This window comes from Ascidia mentula, chromosome 4 (genome assembly GCF_947561715.1).
Source record: "Ascidia mentula chromosome 4, kaAscMent1.1, whole genome shotgun sequence".
NCBI lineage: Eukaryota > Metazoa > Chordata > Ascidiacea > Phlebobranchia > Ascidiidae > Ascidia > Ascidia mentula.
In genome coordinates this window covers 12,576,779-12,596,473 of record NC_138569.1, presented here as the reverse complement: position 1 = coordinate 12,596,473, position 19,695 = coordinate 12,576,779, and the positions used below count along the sequence as shown (strand labels likewise).

The 19,695-nt window shown below is 38.9% G+C and overlaps 1 protein-coding gene across 2 annotated transcripts; it reads left to right on the top strand.

Annotated features, from left to right (window-relative positions):
* Positions 1–4,841: 4,841 nt before the first annotated feature.
* Positions 4,842–11,485, top strand: LOC145899767 (polymerase delta-interacting protein 2-like). Of its 2 annotated transcripts, none has more exons than XM_082988671.1 (9): positions 4,842–5,968; positions 8,941–9,099; positions 9,244–9,337; positions 9,608–9,797; positions 9,862–9,992; positions 10,096–10,128; positions 10,181–10,303; positions 10,604–10,683; positions 11,101–11,485. In XM_082988671.1, exons 1-9 carry the CDS (start codon positions 5,853–5,855, stop codon positions 11,210–11,212), a joined length of 1,038 nt encoding a protein of 345 aa, XP_082844797.1. In that variant the 5' UTR covers positions 4,842–5,852; the 3' UTR covers positions 11,213–11,485. The 2 variants fall into 2 exon arrangements, with proteins under 2 accessions (XP_082844797.1, XP_082844798.1); XM_082988672.1 differs by having other exon boundaries at positions 4,843–5,968; positions 6,039–9,099.
* Positions 11,486–19,695: the final 8,210 nt, after the last annotated feature.

Below are 19,695 nucleotides of genomic sequence, written 5' to 3'. Positions count from 1 at the left end.
CCGCAGTTGAACCTTAGTAGATTTTTATCTAATGATCAAGCATGGCAACACCATACCTACACCTATTATGTATGCACTTATTTCATACGTTATTCACGTGCTTGGCCGAACAAGACATAATCGCAGAACAGCCGATTGTGTGATTAGAATGGCCGGAGATAAACGGTGGAAATTTTTTGATTGGGGCGTCTGCTGGGAACGCATGATTCGTTCAGTGCGCAAAAATTTGAACGTGTTGTTTGGACAACAGGTGCCTTCCGACGAGACGCTGAGCACGCTGCTTGTCGAGGTCGAGTTCATCTTGAACTAGAGGCCTCTGGCCCCTGTTAGTATTGATCCGGCCGACAGAGAGCCGCTATCAACTACGTTCGACGAAACTGGCGCCAGGTCTAATATTTAGCAGACCGGTTTTGGGTCCGATGGATAAACGAGTACCTACTGACGCTACAGACACGTCAGAAATGGCAATTTCCCGAAAGGAACCTCGAGGTTGATGATTTTGTCCTGTTGGTGGACACTTCGGTTCCACGAGGAAACTGGTTAACCGGAAGGATTGTCGAAACCAACCCGGATAAGTTCGGGTTCGTGCATAGTGCATGCTTTGGTAAAAACACACTCCGGGTCGTTCAAGCGACCAATCGCGAAGTTATGCCTGATAACGAAGGTTAAAAGTGTTTTGTTCGTTCGTTTTCGTTCTCGCTGTTTGTGTGTTTAGATGTTCTCATGGGTTCGTTCATCGTCGGGGGGTATGTTACAGCGAGAATTAACGCTTGACTGATTCGGGTTCACCTTTAACCAGTGACGTACGACAAAACACGTGTTTTGTATTCATCCGTGCATGTGCCTGTCTTTAGGACGACAAGTTTGTAGGATTTAATTGTAATGCTGTTCAGAGCTAACTAACTTTTATCTAGTTTTTATTTGAATAAGGGGTAAGACATGATAATGTACCTATGTACATTTGGAACTTTGGTGGAACCACTAGCCGCGGGCTAGTACGGACCTATGTAACCCAACAATTGGTATGTTTAGTTTTAATTGTGTTGTATAAACATGTGAAGTGCTTTGACACGGCGACATAAACAGTCAGGAGACATCTAATTCTGAATGCATTGTGCAGAGGAGGGTTAGTGACTTAACTTTGTTGCAAATGGAGGGTACTTTCTGTGATTCATTTTTTCACAAAACAAACCTACACTTTTTTCGCTTTTTTAGCCAAAATAATGTCCAACAGGGGAACAAAATGCCCCTGGGGGAGCGGTTAAGGTAATTATCTCGAATATAATTTTGACCAGAATTCGTAGACAAGGGTCGGGACTAACAGAAAATCACAAATTGACCATACTTTCTGTGATTCATTTTTCCACAAAATCCACGTCAATATTTTGGTAGTTTTTCAGCTTCATGTTCAACAGCACCCTCTACCAATTTACTGCCTGACTAATAACCCTGGAAACCATAGTAAAACTGCCCCAAACTCGCTGAAAATCGGTCTGGCAATAGCTTGTTCATTTGCGCTCATTCATCCAAAACACTGGTAACTGTGGTAGGAAGCATATCTTCGTAGTACATTATTTGTATTACTTGTACTGTGACTTGTAACAATCTGCTTCATATTAATGTTGTGGTTTACAGAAAAACCGCTACGCTCAATATACTCAACACAACACGACCATTCAAACCAGGAGTGGATTGTCTTGGTGGATGGTTGGGTGGGCGCGTTTAGGATCTATATGGGTATTAAATTAGAGAAATCCTGTTTTCAAGGCCCTCAGCTGTAATGCATCTAGCGACTGTTCCGCATGTTTCCCAATGGCTGTTGATGGGTCTTGTGACTTACATAGGGACCTAAAATTCTTCAAAGTTGAAATAAAAATTTTGCTCCTGGATGAGACTGTGCAGAGCAAGCACTTGTTGAGCCTCCTGGAAGATCATATGACCAACAGGGTGGTATAAACAGTCCTGGGGGGAGGGCTTTGACACTTTTTCAGCAACTAAATTTCATGCCATTGCATAGAGAAGAGTTGGAACTTACAAAAAATGCAAATGAGTTGAACGATTCATTTTTCTGAAAATACAGTTGCAATTTTTGTTGCTTTTTTTTGTCGAACTATTGACTAACCAGGGGGTCAAATGCCCCCAGGGGGTGGCTAAACCATTTTTCTAGTGACTAATTTTGATTAAAATTTGTAGATATGGGATGGATCTTTCATAAAATCAAGAATGATCGGCCACTTAAACGATTCATTTTTCCACAAATACAGCCTGAATTTTGTGCTCCATTTTTACCATAATTTTCAGCAGCACACACCACCACGTAACTACCTGATTGAAATAGCCCAAAACCCCACTAAAACTGCCCCAAACACCCTAAAATTCGCCATGACATGTGCGCTCATTCAACCGAAAAATTGAGCCCTATGCATCACTGGTTTGCTTTGTGACGTAAAATTTATATTGTGACACAGGTCTACACGGTGGGCATTACCCCACAGAATTAGTATTCTATGATTTCCCACTGATCTCTATTAAAGTGCTTAATAGAGATCAGTGGCATTTCCCGGTAGACACTTAAACCACCTCACGGACGGGCGAAACGGGACTTCCCCGTTTCATGCGTGGCTACTCAACATTAGTTTTCACGAAGACTTTGCAATATTATAACTCTAATATTTAGTTTGTTTATGCAAAAACGTTGTTACACACTAAGAGAATTTTGTTTTTTGGTAGATTTGCCTAAAGACCAAGAATTTTGATACTTTAGGACGTGCGTAGCATTGCCGAAGCATGTGGTGAACGAAACAAACGTTTCGTTGATGGAATATGTTTTGCTTGCTTTTAAAATACCTCTATGCAATGCCTTGATAACTATTTTAGTTCAGAAAGAATGATATTTCCAACAAACATGTGTGAAAAGCTAGTTTAACATATCACGAGAACCGGGGAAATCCCGTTTCGCCCGTCCGTGAGGTGGTTAAAGGAGAAGGGGCTGTAACGTTACGGCTAACATAGGTAAGCGTCCAAGATCAGTAAACTGGACAAAATCGGTAACCTAAATACGTGACTGCAGCGGCAAACAGGGAGGGTACATATTTTCATCCAAGGGGGGTAATTGAAATCATTTATCCTTGCACTATGTCCATGATAGGTAAGTTTGTTAAACGTTAAGGTAGTCACGCTATACCTTGCACTATGTCCATGATGGGTAAGTTTGTTAAACGTTAGAGTAGTCACGCTATACCTTGCACTATGTCCATGATAGGTAAGTTTGTTAAACGTTAAGGTAGTCACGCTATTCCTTGCACTATGTCCGTGATGGGAAACTTTGTTAAACGTTGAACAATTAACGAACTTACCTATGATGGACATAGTGCAAGGTATAGCGTGACTACCCTAACGTTGAACAAAGCTACTTATTGCGTCACAATCCAAGGTATAACGGGACTACCCTAACAATTAACGAACTTGCCTATGATGGACACAGTGCAATGCATAGCGTGACTACCTTAAAGTTTAACAAACTTACCTATCATGGACATACTGCAAGGTATAGCGTGACTACCCTAACAATTTAGAAACTTACCTATGATGGACATAGTGCAAGGTATAGCGTGACTACCCTAACAATTAAGAAACTTACCTATCATGGACATAGTGCAAGGTATAGCGTGACTACTCTAACGTTTAACAAACTTACCTATCATGGACATAGTGCAAGGTATAGCGTGACTACCCTAACAATTAAGAAACTTACCTATCATGGACATAGTGCAAGGTATAGCGTGACTACCCTAACAATTAACAAACTTACCTATCATGGACATAGTGCAAGGTATAGCGTGACTACCCTAAAAATTAAGAAACTTACCTATGATGGACATAGTGCAAGGTATAGCGTGACTACCTTAACGTTTAACAAACTTACCTATCATGGACATAGTGCAAGGTATAGCGTGACTACTCTAACGTTTAACAAACTTACCTATCATGGACATAGTGCAAGGTATAGCGTGACTACCCTAACAATTAACAAACTTACCTATCATGGACATAGTGCAAGGTATAGCGTGACTACCTTAACGTTTAACAAACTTACCTATCATGGACATAGTGCAAGGTATAGCGTGACTACCCTAACAATTAACAAACTTACCTATCATGGACATAGTGCAAGGTATAGCGTGACTACCCTAACGTTTAACAAACTTACCTATCATGGACATAGTGCAAGGTATAGCGTGACTACCCTAACAATTAACAAACTTACCTATCATGGACATAGTGCAAGGTATAGCGTGACTACCCCAACGTTTAACAAACTTACCTATCATGGACATAGTGCAAGGTATAGCGTGACTAGTCCAACGTTTAACAAACTTACCTATCATGGATACAGTGCTAGGTATAGCGTGAGTACTCTTACGTTTAACAAACTTGCCTATCATGGACACAGTGCAAGGTATAGCGTGATTCCCGTAACAATTAATGAAGTTACCTATCGATGACGCAGTACAGGTTATATGATTTCAATTACTCCCCTTGGATGAAAATATGTACCCTCCCTGTTTTCCGCTGCAGTCACGTGTTTAGGTTACCGATTTTGTCCAGTTTACTGATCTTGGACGCTTACCTATGTTAGCCGTAACGTTACAGCCCTATATGGGTTAAAGTGTCTACCGCATTTCCCAGCACCAAAACTTATTTTCATAGAAATACCAATATGCGTCCTAGTGGGATGAACGGCGCAGGACCAGGCTGCGCACAAGCGGTCGTAACACCAAGAGTAAACCAATGCGTTCATTTCCCGATAAAAAAATGGTACGGCTCAGGGAGTAATAATGCGTTTAGTGAAACACGCAGTGGGTGGGTTGGTGCGACGAAAACTTGAACAATGCAACTGGAGTCGTTTTTGCAAAGCAGCAATGGTGCAGAAGAAATGTTATTTTTGCAAACGAATTTAAAAAAGAGCATTCCAATGAACTAGAAGGATTGCTCAAGGAAACAATGCACGTAGGAGGTTCTTCGTGGTGTGTAAAAATTTGTTGCAATAAATCTGTGCTTACAGCTTCCACGTTCGATCGCTTTAAGCATGTTCATGACGAAACTACGGAATACACATATACGAGATTTTGTCGTTGTAAAATGACATGTATTGATTGATTGCGTTTTTTTAAGGTTGTTGGTTTAAGTTATCTTATGCCCTCAATTCATCGAAACTGTAACGTTTTTGCAGTGTATTTATTCTCCTTGCATTCAAAGAAAACGTAATAGATATGGCACCATGGTCAGAACCAAGCGTTAAAAAACGTAACCACGGTAGGTTAAAGCTACCAAGTGCAACAATTTAGTCAATTGAATTCACATTTCACAAACACAAACAGTTGCCGAGTTACAGCAGCTGAGTTGGAGAAAGATTGGGCTAGTTTCTACTTGGCGTTGGTCGGTTTTAGAAAATTTTACCTGGCAACACTGATGATAACGGTCTTCTTTTCGATCTAATTACCGCAAGAAGCCATGAAAGACGCTTTGCACAATTATGTTATGTTACTATTTTTTTATTACCGACAAACTTTTGTTTAACAGCACAATATTGATCACAACCACGAGTGTGTGACATCGCGACCACTTTAAAAAATTAATCCCAATAATAGAACATAAGCGCAAAAACGAGGTGTGCTGTATCCGCATCCCCAGGTAATATTTTAAGGGGTGTCGCACACCTGTTGCACCCCTGTATTTGGTGCCCGTTAACCGTAACATTGAAGCGGTATTAAATAAGTATGTACATGTACAATTTCATCAACTGTACAAAACGGCGATGCAAACATTTGTTTGAACAGAGTTAGAAAAAAATGAAACAAAAATTTCATTTGTTTTTTCAAGAACAAAAAAACCTTGTTCTTTTGTATCATTTACTTAAACAACAAAATGGGATGGTTTCAGAGAAGAAATGTTTGTACTCGACAAGGTGAAGTAAAATTGATAATGATATGTAGTGTAAAGAAAAACATGGATAATCCTAATTCGTTTTTTTTCAGAAGTTGGTTTAATGTTGCTTTTTTTCTCAACAAAAAAGTAGTGTATAAGTACATACAAAATTTCAAGTTACACATATTTATTTTTGATGCTTCAAAACTTTTGACAAGAATGTTCACTTGTTGGCAAACAGTTCAAAATATAGTCAGTTTGCAGAAAACAGAATGGCATATAAACATGCAAACCATTGCTTATTGTTGAAATATCATGTGATTGTAGATATGTGGCATGTGTATATGCCTTGGTATGATCATAAAGTGCTGGTGAAGTTTGGCCTATGGGAGAGTACTACAAGGGCATTGCATACCCTTATCTTGGTGCTACAAGTACTTTTTTTGCCTACGAAATAAAATGGCGGGTTATCATCAGTAAAATTTTTGTTAATTGGGATATGCCCACAAAAAAAAAACTGTTGTGATATCAGCTTGTAGTACAATCTTATGCTACCCATCTTACTCTTTCACAAAACAAATTTGTGCCTTTCATTTAACTTTTTGCATTGTGACGTAACTGAGATTCTCTATGACAGAGGATAAAAGACAGGCATTCCCCTCAGGCAAAACTTTTTTAATAGAAATACTGATATGTGGTCTCTCTACAGACATCACATTAGTTCTGATGCAATACTACATTATAAGTATCGGATATCAGTTCTGATACAATATTATCAGACATTCCCAGAAAGGCAATGAAGGTGCTAATACAAGCAAATCTCCAACACCGTTTTTTAACATTGCAGTGAAAAACACTTTTCGTTTTTAATAGTTAGATATAATATATGTGTCATGTAAAACATTAAAACAACCATTAACTTTTAGCGTGTTTGGGCTGGGGCAGTTTTAGTACATGTTTTGACTTTTTTAGTTAGTCATTTGGTGCAGGGTGTGTGTAAAGTTAGTTTAAAAATCGTTTGAATCACAGAAGTTTACAGCCATTTGTCATTTTATGTTAGGCCCACCTCTTGTTTACACATTCAGGTTAAAATTAGTTGCTCAAAGTGCTTTTTTGGCAAAAAGGCAAATCACTTAAGTGCTGCTGTGGAAAAGTGTGGGTCACATTTAAAAATGTTTTTGCATGCGGGCTGCAATGAATAATTAAATCATAACACACCCATTTTTTGCAGTGACTGTTATGCCAATAATGGTTGCAGAGCTGTATTATGACCTTCTGCTTCATTCCAGTGCACAGCTACAGAGTAGCCAGCGAATTAATGATGCACTTGCTTGTTATATATGACCTATTAATGTTTTTGATGCCTTATTCGGGTTTTGTGATGTTATATTCAATGCACATACCCGCAATTGAAATGCTGACAACCTCCAATACAAATTTAGGAATTTATTACTGATGTGGGACCTCAAAAAAAGTCGAATGATTTTAACCTTAAAAATTCATATTTCCACAAATATTGTCAGAGGTCGTTGAGGCTATAGGGGAATAATAATCATAAGTGTTGTTTAATGAAACTCTTCATGACACTTCAGTATTTGTGTGGAAATCAATACAGTAAAAACGTTGAAGACTTCTTCATGTTTTGCTGACACCAAAATACATTTTGTAATTTGAAAGAAAGTTATCCTGAAAATGGGATTCAAGCTATTAAAGTGCATGTGACACGGAAAAATAAAACATATTTATAATTAACTAAAAGATGGTCATAACTTTAAAACATTTTTGGCGAAAAAAGAAGCTTGATCGGCGACTGGTTTTTGAGATACAGCTGATCAAAGTCGCATTTTTATCGCTGCGAACGAAATTGTGCGAAAGTGAGATTATTGTTGCATGACATCATACGAGGCACTTTGGTTGTGCAAGTGCTGGCAGCAAGCCTTAATACATAGGAATGGAAAACATTGTAAAACTGGTATTGCATTAAACAGGGGACAACAAGTAAACAAGTGCAACAAACAGATTTTGATGTTAATTTGAGCTGCAGGCAGATGGCCACAGTTTAGACCTAGTATGTCTAATTTAGTTGTGTAATAATAAAACTGTTACTGGGACAGGGTGTTCTTGTTGCTACAACATTAATGATCGCTAATGTGATACATTTGAAAACACGACAGAGACAAACCGTCAATCTAGCATTGTCGTTTTGGCCACTCACAGCAAAAGATAGAAGTAGGTAAATTGAATTTTGAGGCTGACAAAGACTGCCAAGTAAAACCGACTAAATTAGCTGATTATGCAACACAACACTGTTATTCTGTTATATTACCACTTTTTGTCCAACAGTAGCCTTGCCTATGAGTTCGCGTCATAAATGATTTATTTAATTCGCCACAATCAACCACTAATGTATTTTTCGCAATATAGTTGTAACTACAAATGTTGAAATCACAAATTAAAGTCAACACAAAGGTGAGGTTAAAGTTATGACATCACACCCAAAATAACATCATGTAATGTCACTGGGCAAAGAAATGCACCATCCCTGTCTTATCGAAGTACAGAGTAATGTCTTGCTGCTATACCCTTTGCTCTTCCGGTAGTCAGGGACAAATAAGCCTTTGGTTTGTGACGTCACAGTGACATATTTGTGTGTGATCTAAAACCTTGTCCTAACCATTGAGGTAACATAATCTGTGGATTCTCCTATGTTCTAAACAGAAATATATTTTGATGATAAAAGGTTATGAAGCATAATGCAGTAAACAAGTATTTGTTGGTGAGCCTTAGCTAAATATGTTAGTATGATTGTGGGAGAAACACGGAATTAAAAAAAATGCTATTGTAAAAAATTTCTTCAGCTTTTCTGGAAAATGCACATGTTAAAAAGTAGTAAAATATTTTATTCCTTAGAGCACATAATTGTAATTGCAGTACATCATTGATTGCAATGGTAGTGTGGTATTTGCATGATATTTGTATGATTGCTATTCATCATTAATCATATAATTGAAGGACGAAGCTGGACCATGTGGGAGTCTTGGGCTCTTCAAACAAATCCAAGTACAAAACAGGACAAATGTTTTTACACAAAGTTTTTGCCTATAGAGGAGTGATATTGTTTCCTTGGAGTGTACATACCTATGAAAGAAAACGTGAAACAGGCAAACCCCAGTAAGAATAAAATTATTCGTCAAAATCTCATTTGTGTTTTATTCATTTAAAAATGCCACTTTCTTATTGTTTAAATGCTAAAAGTTTATTATTATTATGCATATATAGTTTCAAAAAAATTGCTGACATTGTGTTTAATTTTAGAGAAAGTGATGTTGGAAACCTTTTAAAAAAATCTGTCCCATCAATCAACATGTATTATCAAGTTTTGATGGATGCACGTGACTACTCTTTTATTGTAGGTTTGCAGTGGTTGTTTACTTGAAGCAGAATACATTTTTTTAAGTTTACCTCATTTTTTTTATTTTTGCAAGCATAAAAATGATTTAAGCAGTTAAAATAATAAATCTTTTGTGTTGGAAACAACAAAATTTTACTTTTAGCTGCTTACATTTATATAACTTGCTGCACATCATCAAATGTGCAGATTAATGGAACACAAACATTGCATTAAAAAAATCATGGAAATCAATAAATGTTAGTGAGTAGTGATAATTGTTTTTTTTAGGCAATGCAAAGTGAATCTGTGACATTTTTATCTACTGCTGTGCCAGGAACAGAAAAATCACGAACGCTGTATACTATTCCTGGAATTGACTATGTTGCGCATGAAGACATTATTCCTTACACATCTTTCGAAAGCGCACCATTGCATCATGACCTGTTTGAAAATTTTTTTAAGTTTACCAATACCAAGGGTAACATCTTTATACTGTGCACTAAATATACAAATAAACCTTGTTGTGGTTTTAATACTTACAGAGTTGTTAGCAACTGAAACTTTAAACAATTGGCAGACAAAAAATCACTCCAGTTTGGAGCTAACCAAAGTTCATTGTGAAACAACAGACACAATCCGTGTCACTGCGATGCCTTTTTTTCTGGGTGTCAAGGTATCATAAAACTGTTGTTTGAGTTTAGCCCAGTCAGTAATATGCAGATTTATAAGCATTAACAATCTCTTTTTGCACAAAAAATTATAAATTCTTTCTTTAGGGATCAAGTGCTGCTCAACCTGCGGAGTATTGGGTATGTTCTGTGTTGGGTGGTTAAATATTGGTATTATCCAATTTCTTTCTAGTGGAGGTATTGCATTCGTGTTGAAAATCTTGGTGCGACAAGTGCCAGGTTGCGGGAACGCCATTGGCGAATTATTAGCAATGGATCTGTAAAAACAGTTCGTGGTCGAGGTGTTATTGGAAGGGTAAGTTTAAGCACTGAAAGCCATGAGTTTTTTATCTGTTTTAACAAGGAACCCAAACAGTGCAGATCTGTATATAAAATGATGGTTCTGGCAAAGTTTTGTCACAGACAACTCAACCAAAACTTTTTTCATAATTATCACATTTTGCTAAACACAAAACAAAATCATTTGAACTGATCTCTGGTTGAGATTAACGTTAATTGTTAATTGACATTCATGGAGTTACCAGAACTTGGAACCATGTTTGCTTTATAGGACTAGTAATTATGTTATTATATAAAATAGTGTTTTACTGTGCAGGAACCATTATTGGATTACAACCAGCCTGCATTTCAATACAGCAGCCATGTTTCTCTTCAATCACCGAGTGGACATATGTGGTAAAAATATTTTTTTTTTGATATTTTGGAGATTTTTACTTTGCTTTAAGTTTTTATAGTGACATTGATCTTTTAGATGCCCGTTTTTAAATATTAGCTATTTTTTAGTGACACACATTTATACTTATCAAAAAGGGTAATTCCATATTGCATGAAATATTACTGCGTCCACTCCAGGGCTGTCAATATTTTGGTAAAAAAAAGCAACAAATAATGGAACTGAATTTTGCAGAAAAATGAATCGTTTAACTGCCCACTCATTTGCATTTTGCAATGGCATCAAATTTAGTTGCTGAAAATGGCGAAGCCTTTGCTTAAAGACAGTAGTTCCCTTTTCTAAATATTGAAGTAGAAACTCTAAAATGCAGGGTCATCTTTATAACACAAGTAATTAAGTTTGTTATTACTGTATTTTAGGGGTATATTTCGTTTAGAAAGAGAGGATGGTGAACAGTTTGATGTCCGAATTCCTGCATTCGCGCTGGAAAGCAATACCATGAAGTCCGATGAAGCTAATGAAAAAACATAACGTTCTGATTTATTTCAAAAAAGCAAAACTTCTGATGAGAACTGATATTGCAGTTAGATGTTGTTTTGTGATAATTAAAAAGGTGTAGCTGAGGTCATTGGCTTTAGTCCCGAGACTCTCAGATTGTTTGCCTGGGTTTCCTTCGTAGTGCCTGGATGCATGGTTAACACATTAAAAAGAATAAAGTGAACACGAAAAGTACATCTTAATTTTTATATCACACATTGCATCGCAAGTTTATGTTTCATCAATAGTAAATGTGAATCGAGTGTTTTATGCCAACTGGTCGATCAGTGATGGTGCTGTTGAAGGCCGTATCTCTGTATTTCTATGGAAAAGAGTTTCTTGGTCGGGAAAAGCCCTTCTCGAACTCCTGCGTAACAGAGTGAATTGTGGGGTCATGCATGACCAGAGGAATGTTAGTTGACAAAAAAAAATCGCCAGTTAACAAAACTTTAAACGCGAGTTACTCGGCCGCCCTACGGATAGCGGGATGATTTTTTCACACTTAGAAGTTCATAGGCTGACCTTTCTAACGATATCAAAATTATGAAAAAAGTATATTCGGTTTTTAATATCATATGCGTAGCATAACATGCTACGCGCTTAACCCTTTCAAACGATATCAAAACATTCGAAAAATTCGATTGGGCATGTGCAGAAAAATGAATTTATATTTATAAAACATGAAACAATGTCGATTTTCCATCAATAACTTTTTTATCGTTATGGCCCAAGTTTAATTTACAACCAAACGAAAGCTCGAAAATCAAGCTTTCCAAAAATATTAAACATGTCTAAAAACAAATGGAGCTGCCGCTGTACGAGCCGAATATACACTTCAACCCTATACCCCCCATTGTAAACACGGTTTGGGGGTAGTGCGGTGCATACTGTTTTTTCGAATAGCACAAAATTATAGAATGAATGTAAGTATAGGTAGACCTGCCTTTATAGCAGGAACTTCAATTAACATTCCGGCACTGGAATTCTGCGAATGCAATTTAACGCAGGGTACGAAATAAACACAGAGTGCGAAATGAGTATTCTGTTGCGTACCACAACACCTCCCCAATAAAACACAAAACCGCGCAATGCACAAAAACACACACAATTTTAACAACAAAATTGTTGCGGCGGTTTACGACGTCTAAAGGACCGTCGTGGATTACCCGGGCCACACGATCGGGTGTATCTGAGGATGAAAATTGCGAACCCTTGTTTCGTACACGAGATTCCCCACTTCCTACACGCTCATCTTCAACATTACTGCCGTCACGTATCGATGTTGGAAGTTCTCCGGGATCTTCGTCTTCATCCGAAGCATGCCGTGGACGCAATTGCTCAATGTGGCGACGCCATACTTGTCCGCTTGGCATCACTTTCACGGTAACAGATCGGTTGCCGTGAATTTCTACAATTACAGCTGGAACCCAACGTGGTGCACGGTCATGTCTTGGGCCATAATACAATGCGTAGCATGGCATCCCTACTTTGTACGCAGTCCGTGCACTGCGACGGTTCTTCGAGTTCGTGGCTAAAGTTTCTCACGACAATTTTCCCTGAGCAATATGAGGGGGTGAAGGTATAAGCGCGTCAATCTTCGTACGCATTTGCCGATTGTTGAGAAGTTGACTTGGCGAATAACCATTCCCAGTCGGCGTCCTTCTGTACTGCATGAGAAATTCCATGATTGCTTGTTTTGGAGTCTTCACAGACTTTTTTAATGCCTGTTTAAAGTCTGAACTAGACGTTCAGCTGCTCCATTTGTCGCTGGGTGGTATGGAGCTCCGGTGAGGTGAACTATTCCTCTCTCCTTGCAAAAGTTTCTGAATTCGTCAGATGTGAACGTCGGGGCGTTGTCAATGACTAGTGTATGGGGATAACCAAAATGATAAAAGTCTTTCTCCAAAAGATCCGCAGTAGCTTTTGCTGTGATAGACTGTGTAGCGTGGATGCATGGATACTTTGAGTAAGCGTCAACCATAACGAGCCAATTGTGACCCATAAAGGTAATGGCATGATCCACATGTAGTCGACACCAAGGTTTTTCGGGTAAGACCCAAGGATGCAATAAGGCTTTGGACGGAGCATTTTGATGCTCGGCACAGTTGTGGCATTTGCGACACATGTCCATGATGTCCTTGTCGATATTTGGCCAGTATACAGCTGTTCTAGCTAGTTGCTTCATCTTTTGCATTCCCAAGTGACTTTGATGCAACAACTTGAGAACTTCACGTTGAAGTTTTGCAGGTATCACAACTCTGCAGCCGTACAGTAAGCGACCATGACTGATGCTAAGGGAGTCCGCAATCTGACTGTAACGATTGAGCGAACTTTGCTTGTCAAAACGTTTATTTGGCCAACCTTCTTGAGTATACCTCATGACCTCCGACAGAATCCGGTCTTTTGCCGTTTCTTTTATAATAGCTGTCGCGTCTGCGGGCTTCACTTGATTACTCAACGTAGTAATCGCACATACCGTATCCGTATCAACGGCGGTTTTCTCCTCATCAAATGTATAATCCTTTCCAGCTGGAAGACGACTAAGAGCGTCGGCATTGTTAATGTCGGAAGTTTTTCTGTACTCAATATCGTAAGAGAATTGGTTTTTGCTGCGAACAGCTTTCGTCGGTCCGAAAATCGACAACAAAGGTTTGTGGTCAGTCACCAAAATACATTTTCGACCGAAAAGAAACTGAAAAAACTTGCGAATAGCAAACACAATTGCCAAAGCTTCCTTCTGGATCTGGCTGTTCCTCCTCTGGCATTCAGTCAGTGTTTTTGAAATATTTGCAATGGGTCTTTCGCCTCCATCTGCGAAACGATGAAATAAAACTGCACCAATTCCTACACTGGATGCATCACATGCTATTCCAATCGGAAGGCTTGGATCAAAATGTGTGAGAACATTGTCTGATGAAAGAAGATGTTTCAATTGCTTGAAAGCTTCTTGTTCTTTCTTCTGCCATCTCCAAGTAACTGCCTTTTTCGTTAGCCTGTACAACGGTTCTGCGACTGTTGAAAACTCCGGGGGTAGAAACTTGCTGTAAAACTGAACAGCACCTAAAAATGATCTAAGAGTCGACACAGTTTCTGGTGGGGGCATTTTAATGACATCGTCGACTTTACTTCCTTTGGCAATCCCCTTCATGGTGAGAAGATGCTCAAGATATTCGGCGCTTTGCTGAGCGAACTTGCATTTCTCCAACCGGCAACGTAGACCCTTTTCATCAAGACGTTGAAGCAAACGAGCAAATTCAGCAAATGATCTTCCTTAGAAGAGCCACTGACGAGGATGTCATCCAAAAAAAAAAAGTGGAATGACCAATTTTGGTACCGCTTTGCAGTTAACAGAAGCCACCAACCTCACACTTGAAATCTGGGTCTTCTTACGACACACAGCTTGCAGATGCCCTTTGCGTTTGCAGAAATTGCACCTCAAGTTTTTAAAACGACATGTTGAAGCAAAATGTCCAGGTTTTCCGCACCGGTGGCACTTTAATTCTTTTGCCACCTTGGCTGCATCTTCAGTTTCCACAGCAATTTGTATTGCTCTTACGAACTTCAGTTCGTCATCCTTGACCTTGAACAGAGCCTTTAACGCTGCTTCGTTGTTCACGGAACAAATGAATTTTGTCCGCAGTGCTTCGTCCAGTGGATCCTTGATAGCAGCAAAATCACAGGTAGCAGCATCTTCGCGAATTCTTCCTGAATAGTCTCTGAAAACAAGCAAGTATCACCAACCAACAAAGGGAAGAAGAACTCGAGCAGTTCAATACAACATCTTAATTTCAGGAAAGCAGACATGTTACCTCCGGGCTAAAGGTTCACCAATTCCTTCAGTGTTGTTGGTGACCGACAGCAATGGGAGGAACATTGTCTGCCCCCAGGTGGTTTCGTCCAAAAGTAAGTATTTCAGTTTAAATGCCATTTCTATTCCAGGAGGAAAGATGAGCCACGGCTGTAAAGAACTGGGGTTTGGCAGAAGGTTCGACCAGGTAGATATCGTCATTCTGGCATTGGGCACGAACGACCTCGCTGCTGGACGTGACCACAATAACAGCATCCTGGAAGCAGAGTGTCGATCGCTTGTTGAGACTTGTCAACAAAAGTACTCGCAGGCCAAAGTAAAAACATGCAAAGCACACAAAATTCTTTTCACAGTTCTTTTTTTAAACTCCAGATCGTTTTGGCTGGGATTCTGCAGCAAACGGGTTTTCATAAATCTTGTGTTCCCAAATCGAACATGTTGCTGCAAAATATCGCTATTGATTATGGATTCAGCTTCCTCGACTATAACATCTGCAACGACCGCGTGAACTTGGCAGACCACCTTCATTTGTCGGATGTTGGTCTGTTCCATTACATGGAAAGTTTCACCTTCTGGCAGTTTTTGTGTTGATAAGGAGCCGGTTCGTAGTTCGCCTGTGGCAAATGAGGTTGTTGGGGCAGATTTAAATGGTTCGTTCGACGAAATTTCTACTATTGTATATGGCAGGTCGCCTATTGGCAATGTTTGTAAAAACAATGATACAGTTTCACTTTCTGGCAGTTTTTGTGTTGATAAGGAGCCGGTTCGTAGTTCGCCTGTGGCAAATGAGGTTGTTGGGGCAGATTTAAATGGTTCGTTCGACGAAATTTCTACTATTGTATATGGCAGGTCGCCTGTTGGTAATGTCTGTAAGAACAATGATACAGTTTCACCTTCTGGCAGTTGATAAGGAGCCGGTTTGTAGTTCGCCTGTGGCAAAGAGGTTGTTGGGGCAGATTTAAATGGTTCGTTCGACGAAATTTCGACTATTGTATACGGCAAGTCGCCTATTGGCAATGTTTGTAAAAACAATGATACAGTTTCACCTTCTGGCAGTTTTTGTGTTGATAAGAAGCCGGTTTGTGGCAAATGAGGGTATTGCATTCGGTAACTCCCCTTTTGCCAAAGTTTGTGTTGAACCTGACGCCGTTTGCGAAATACATGGTACCATGTTTAATAAAATTGGAATAGACGTTAAGACCCAGGAACGTTTTGCACATAACGACGCTGTGAGTATTGACGGTTTGTTTCTTCTGTCTTTACAAGAATGGAAAGCAATGGTTAAAAATAGGTCTGCTAATCATTTTACTAGTGATTTGTAAAATTGTGATTAAGGAAATTCGTAAAATTTACTCCGGTTGTGTGCCTAGTCTCCAATAATGATTTGATTAATTTTGATGGCGTCAAAAACATCAGGGTGAACGATAAGTGTTATAGAGAAGGTTGAGTCAACTTTTACTGTGGTCATAAAAGATGTGAGGGTTGTAATTGTGGAGTGAAGTTTGTTGTTACTTTCTGGTCTTTTGTTGATAAAGTTGAGGGCCGAGTAAAAATTTGTGGAAAGCGAAACCATCGTTTGGGGTGCAGCAGAAGTCGACGTGTTAGTGGTAATTTAAGACACGAGATTCGCAAATCGATGAAACATCAAACCGCTGTTCAAAAATATCGCAAACTATTTGACAAACTCACTGCGGAGGAACGTTGGCTGGGAGCTCATACCCACTTGCCATCACAATCCGTTTGAACAACATAAAAAGTGAAAGTGAAACTGGAAACCGATTCAGTAAATTGTGGTTTATTAAGGAAAGCCAAACATTTATCCGTTGCATTCGGTTACACCCGCCCCTGGTTTCGTTGTACACAAATGCGCAAATCAAAGCGTTTAATCAGTTTTGCGCTGTGGACGTTGTCTATTTTGATGCCACTGGGAGCGTGTGGCGCCGGATGGAAAATTACAACGATTTTCAAGTTTATATTTTATTAATTAAAAACCCAAGCCAAGGTTGCACACCGCTTCCAGTTGCCACTTGCGTTACAACAAACCATGATGCTATTTCAATCAGCCACTTTTTGGAAACGTTTTTGTTTCATTGTTTGAAAGTTTGTTGTGTGGCGCGAAAGCCCAAACTAATAATCATTGATGGTTCGATGGCAATGTGGAACGCAGTATTAAAAGCATTTTGTCGCGTATCTTGTTTAGAATTTTATAATCGTTGCTTTAAATTGGAACAGGCGTTCCTGCTTCTGGTGACTTGCGAGAAACTAATTGCTACAGCCATGCAATGAAGGCCGCAAAAACTTTGTGCAATACATATTCCGATAGAACCTATTTGTTTTCGGAAAATATTTTTTTAGTTGCACAACAATTGCAGAGCTTGACGATGCAGTTGAAAGTTTTATAGTTTTAACCAATTCCAAAGCAACATCGGCATTAGTTGAACTTCATTTTATTCGTTTAAAGTCGAGATGAGGAAAATTCAAACGCGACACTGGCGATGATGGTGTTGGTGTAACTGGCCCCACATATTATGTTTTCACGAGTAAAGAGTCGGACAAAATGCAAGAACGCCAATCGCCATTTTATTTGAGATATAAGTGTCGACTGGATAATTTTGTTAAATCAACAGATGACCAAGCATTTGATATGAAGGACGGCAGAAACAAATATTACAACCCTACTTTGTGTTCCCGTGTAACAGAGGTCATCTTAAGTAGAATTTGTAGCACTTCAAAATTAATGCTTGGTGATCTGTCGAGGCACGCGCATAAGGGCAAAACGTCCATGGAACAAACTGAATTTTTTAAAAATTACATGAAGGGTTGTTCAAAATTGAAAAGTTGTCAGCATCAAACTATGTTACGTAACAACAAAACACAAGGAATTATTGAACAACATTTCGGAGACCTAAAGTCAAACATTTTGGTTGGAAAAAGAATAGCACGAATTGATGACTTTGTAATCAAATATTACGAGGCCATATCGATTTTGCAAAAGCGGTTTGGTGATTTCTTGATAAGTTTAAAACGAAACAAACCTTCGAAAGTAAATATTTTAGAAACGGACAAACCTACACCAGTTGTTGAATCAAAATTCAAGAAAAGAAAACGAAACAACACCGGCTTTTATTCATCCGAAAAGTGTTTTAAGCGCCTTAACTACGAAAATAAATCACATTTTTCACATAAGTCGAGAAACAACAATAAAAAGACGCGCAATTGATGTTTTATTCTTGTTGTCCAGAAAAAGCTATGGATTTTTGCCTTTCCGATTTTATTTGGCATCACATTCCGTTTAGCCCTCTACCTTTTTTGATACCGCTCTTGACACACCTTGCCGTCAGTCCGTGTCGTGGTTGGACTTGTGTTCGCTTTGTGACAGACCACGTGGTAAAACGTATCGCTCATTGACACAGAATGTTGCTAAGACTCACACAGATGATACAGTTGGATGGTTAACGGATAACGTTGTCGATTGTTTTGTTTCAAGGACTGTCAAAAACTGCAATTTAGTTGATCCTGGTAGGTTTGGGTTAGTTTAGCAAGAGAAGTGCTTGGTGGAAAAACGTTCAAAAATTGTCGCAGGGCATTCGATGGTTTATTTTTTAATGATAAATTACGTGAACACGTCTTTGTTCCAATTTTGTTTAATGGGCATTTTGTGGTTTTGTGGTTTGATAGCTCTAGTAACCAACTTGTACTGTATGACTCCTTTGCAGGTTCACATGTAGATTAATTGAGTTTAATCCGTAAATCCTTCGTCCCGATTTTGCGCTCTTTTACTGATTGTATAATGTCTTAGTAAAACTTGACTCAATAGTAACCCAGGAAGACCGAACAAGCTGTGGTTTGTGTGTTTGTTATGCGGTGGAAACGATAAGAAATATGATGCGTTAACCAGTAAAGCAATTTAGCGCCTCAGAGTACCGAGTTTGGATTGTATATGCATTAGTGCAGGACTCGCTTCGTTGTAATGATGTTATTAAGTCGTGGGTAGAGAAAAACAACTTTGTCTTGTCAGGTCTTCCAAATGTCTTTAATAATTGTTTGTGTAACTGTGTGTTGCAAGCAGTTAGATGTTTCTTCGATGTGGTTCCTGTTGTCGGTGGTACTGGAAGTGATTTGAAAGTAAGAATTGCTAAATTTGTTTGTTGCCTCGCGGGTAATCAGATAGAAAACTTGTATTTGCAGTTGGTTAAAGATGTTTGTGCGCACCTTGGTTGGACGTTAGGCCAGCAACAGGATCCCAACAATTTTTAATGCTTATTGACTTTACATCAATTTTAAAAACTTGTGAGTTAAATTTTACGTTTAATTACACAACATCCAACATTTGCAAATCTTGTGGCAACGAGGAGAAATCTAAAAATCAACAGCCTGTGTTGAGTTTGCCTCTGTTCGATGATATCCCCGACAAAAGCAATCTCAGTGCTTATTGTGATGCTCAATTTCGCAGCGTTGCTCGGGACCGTTGTGCGCATTGCAATTTAGAAACACAAAAAGCTGTATTAACTGAGCTTACTGAAACGGCGGACATACTTTGCATTGGATTTTACAGAAATTTAGACGGGATTAAAAGCACAAAACAAGTAGTTCCTGATAAAATGTTGTCTTTTTCGCAAGAAGTTTCCTTGAGGCTCGTGTCTGTTGGCAATATAGAAAATAAATAATT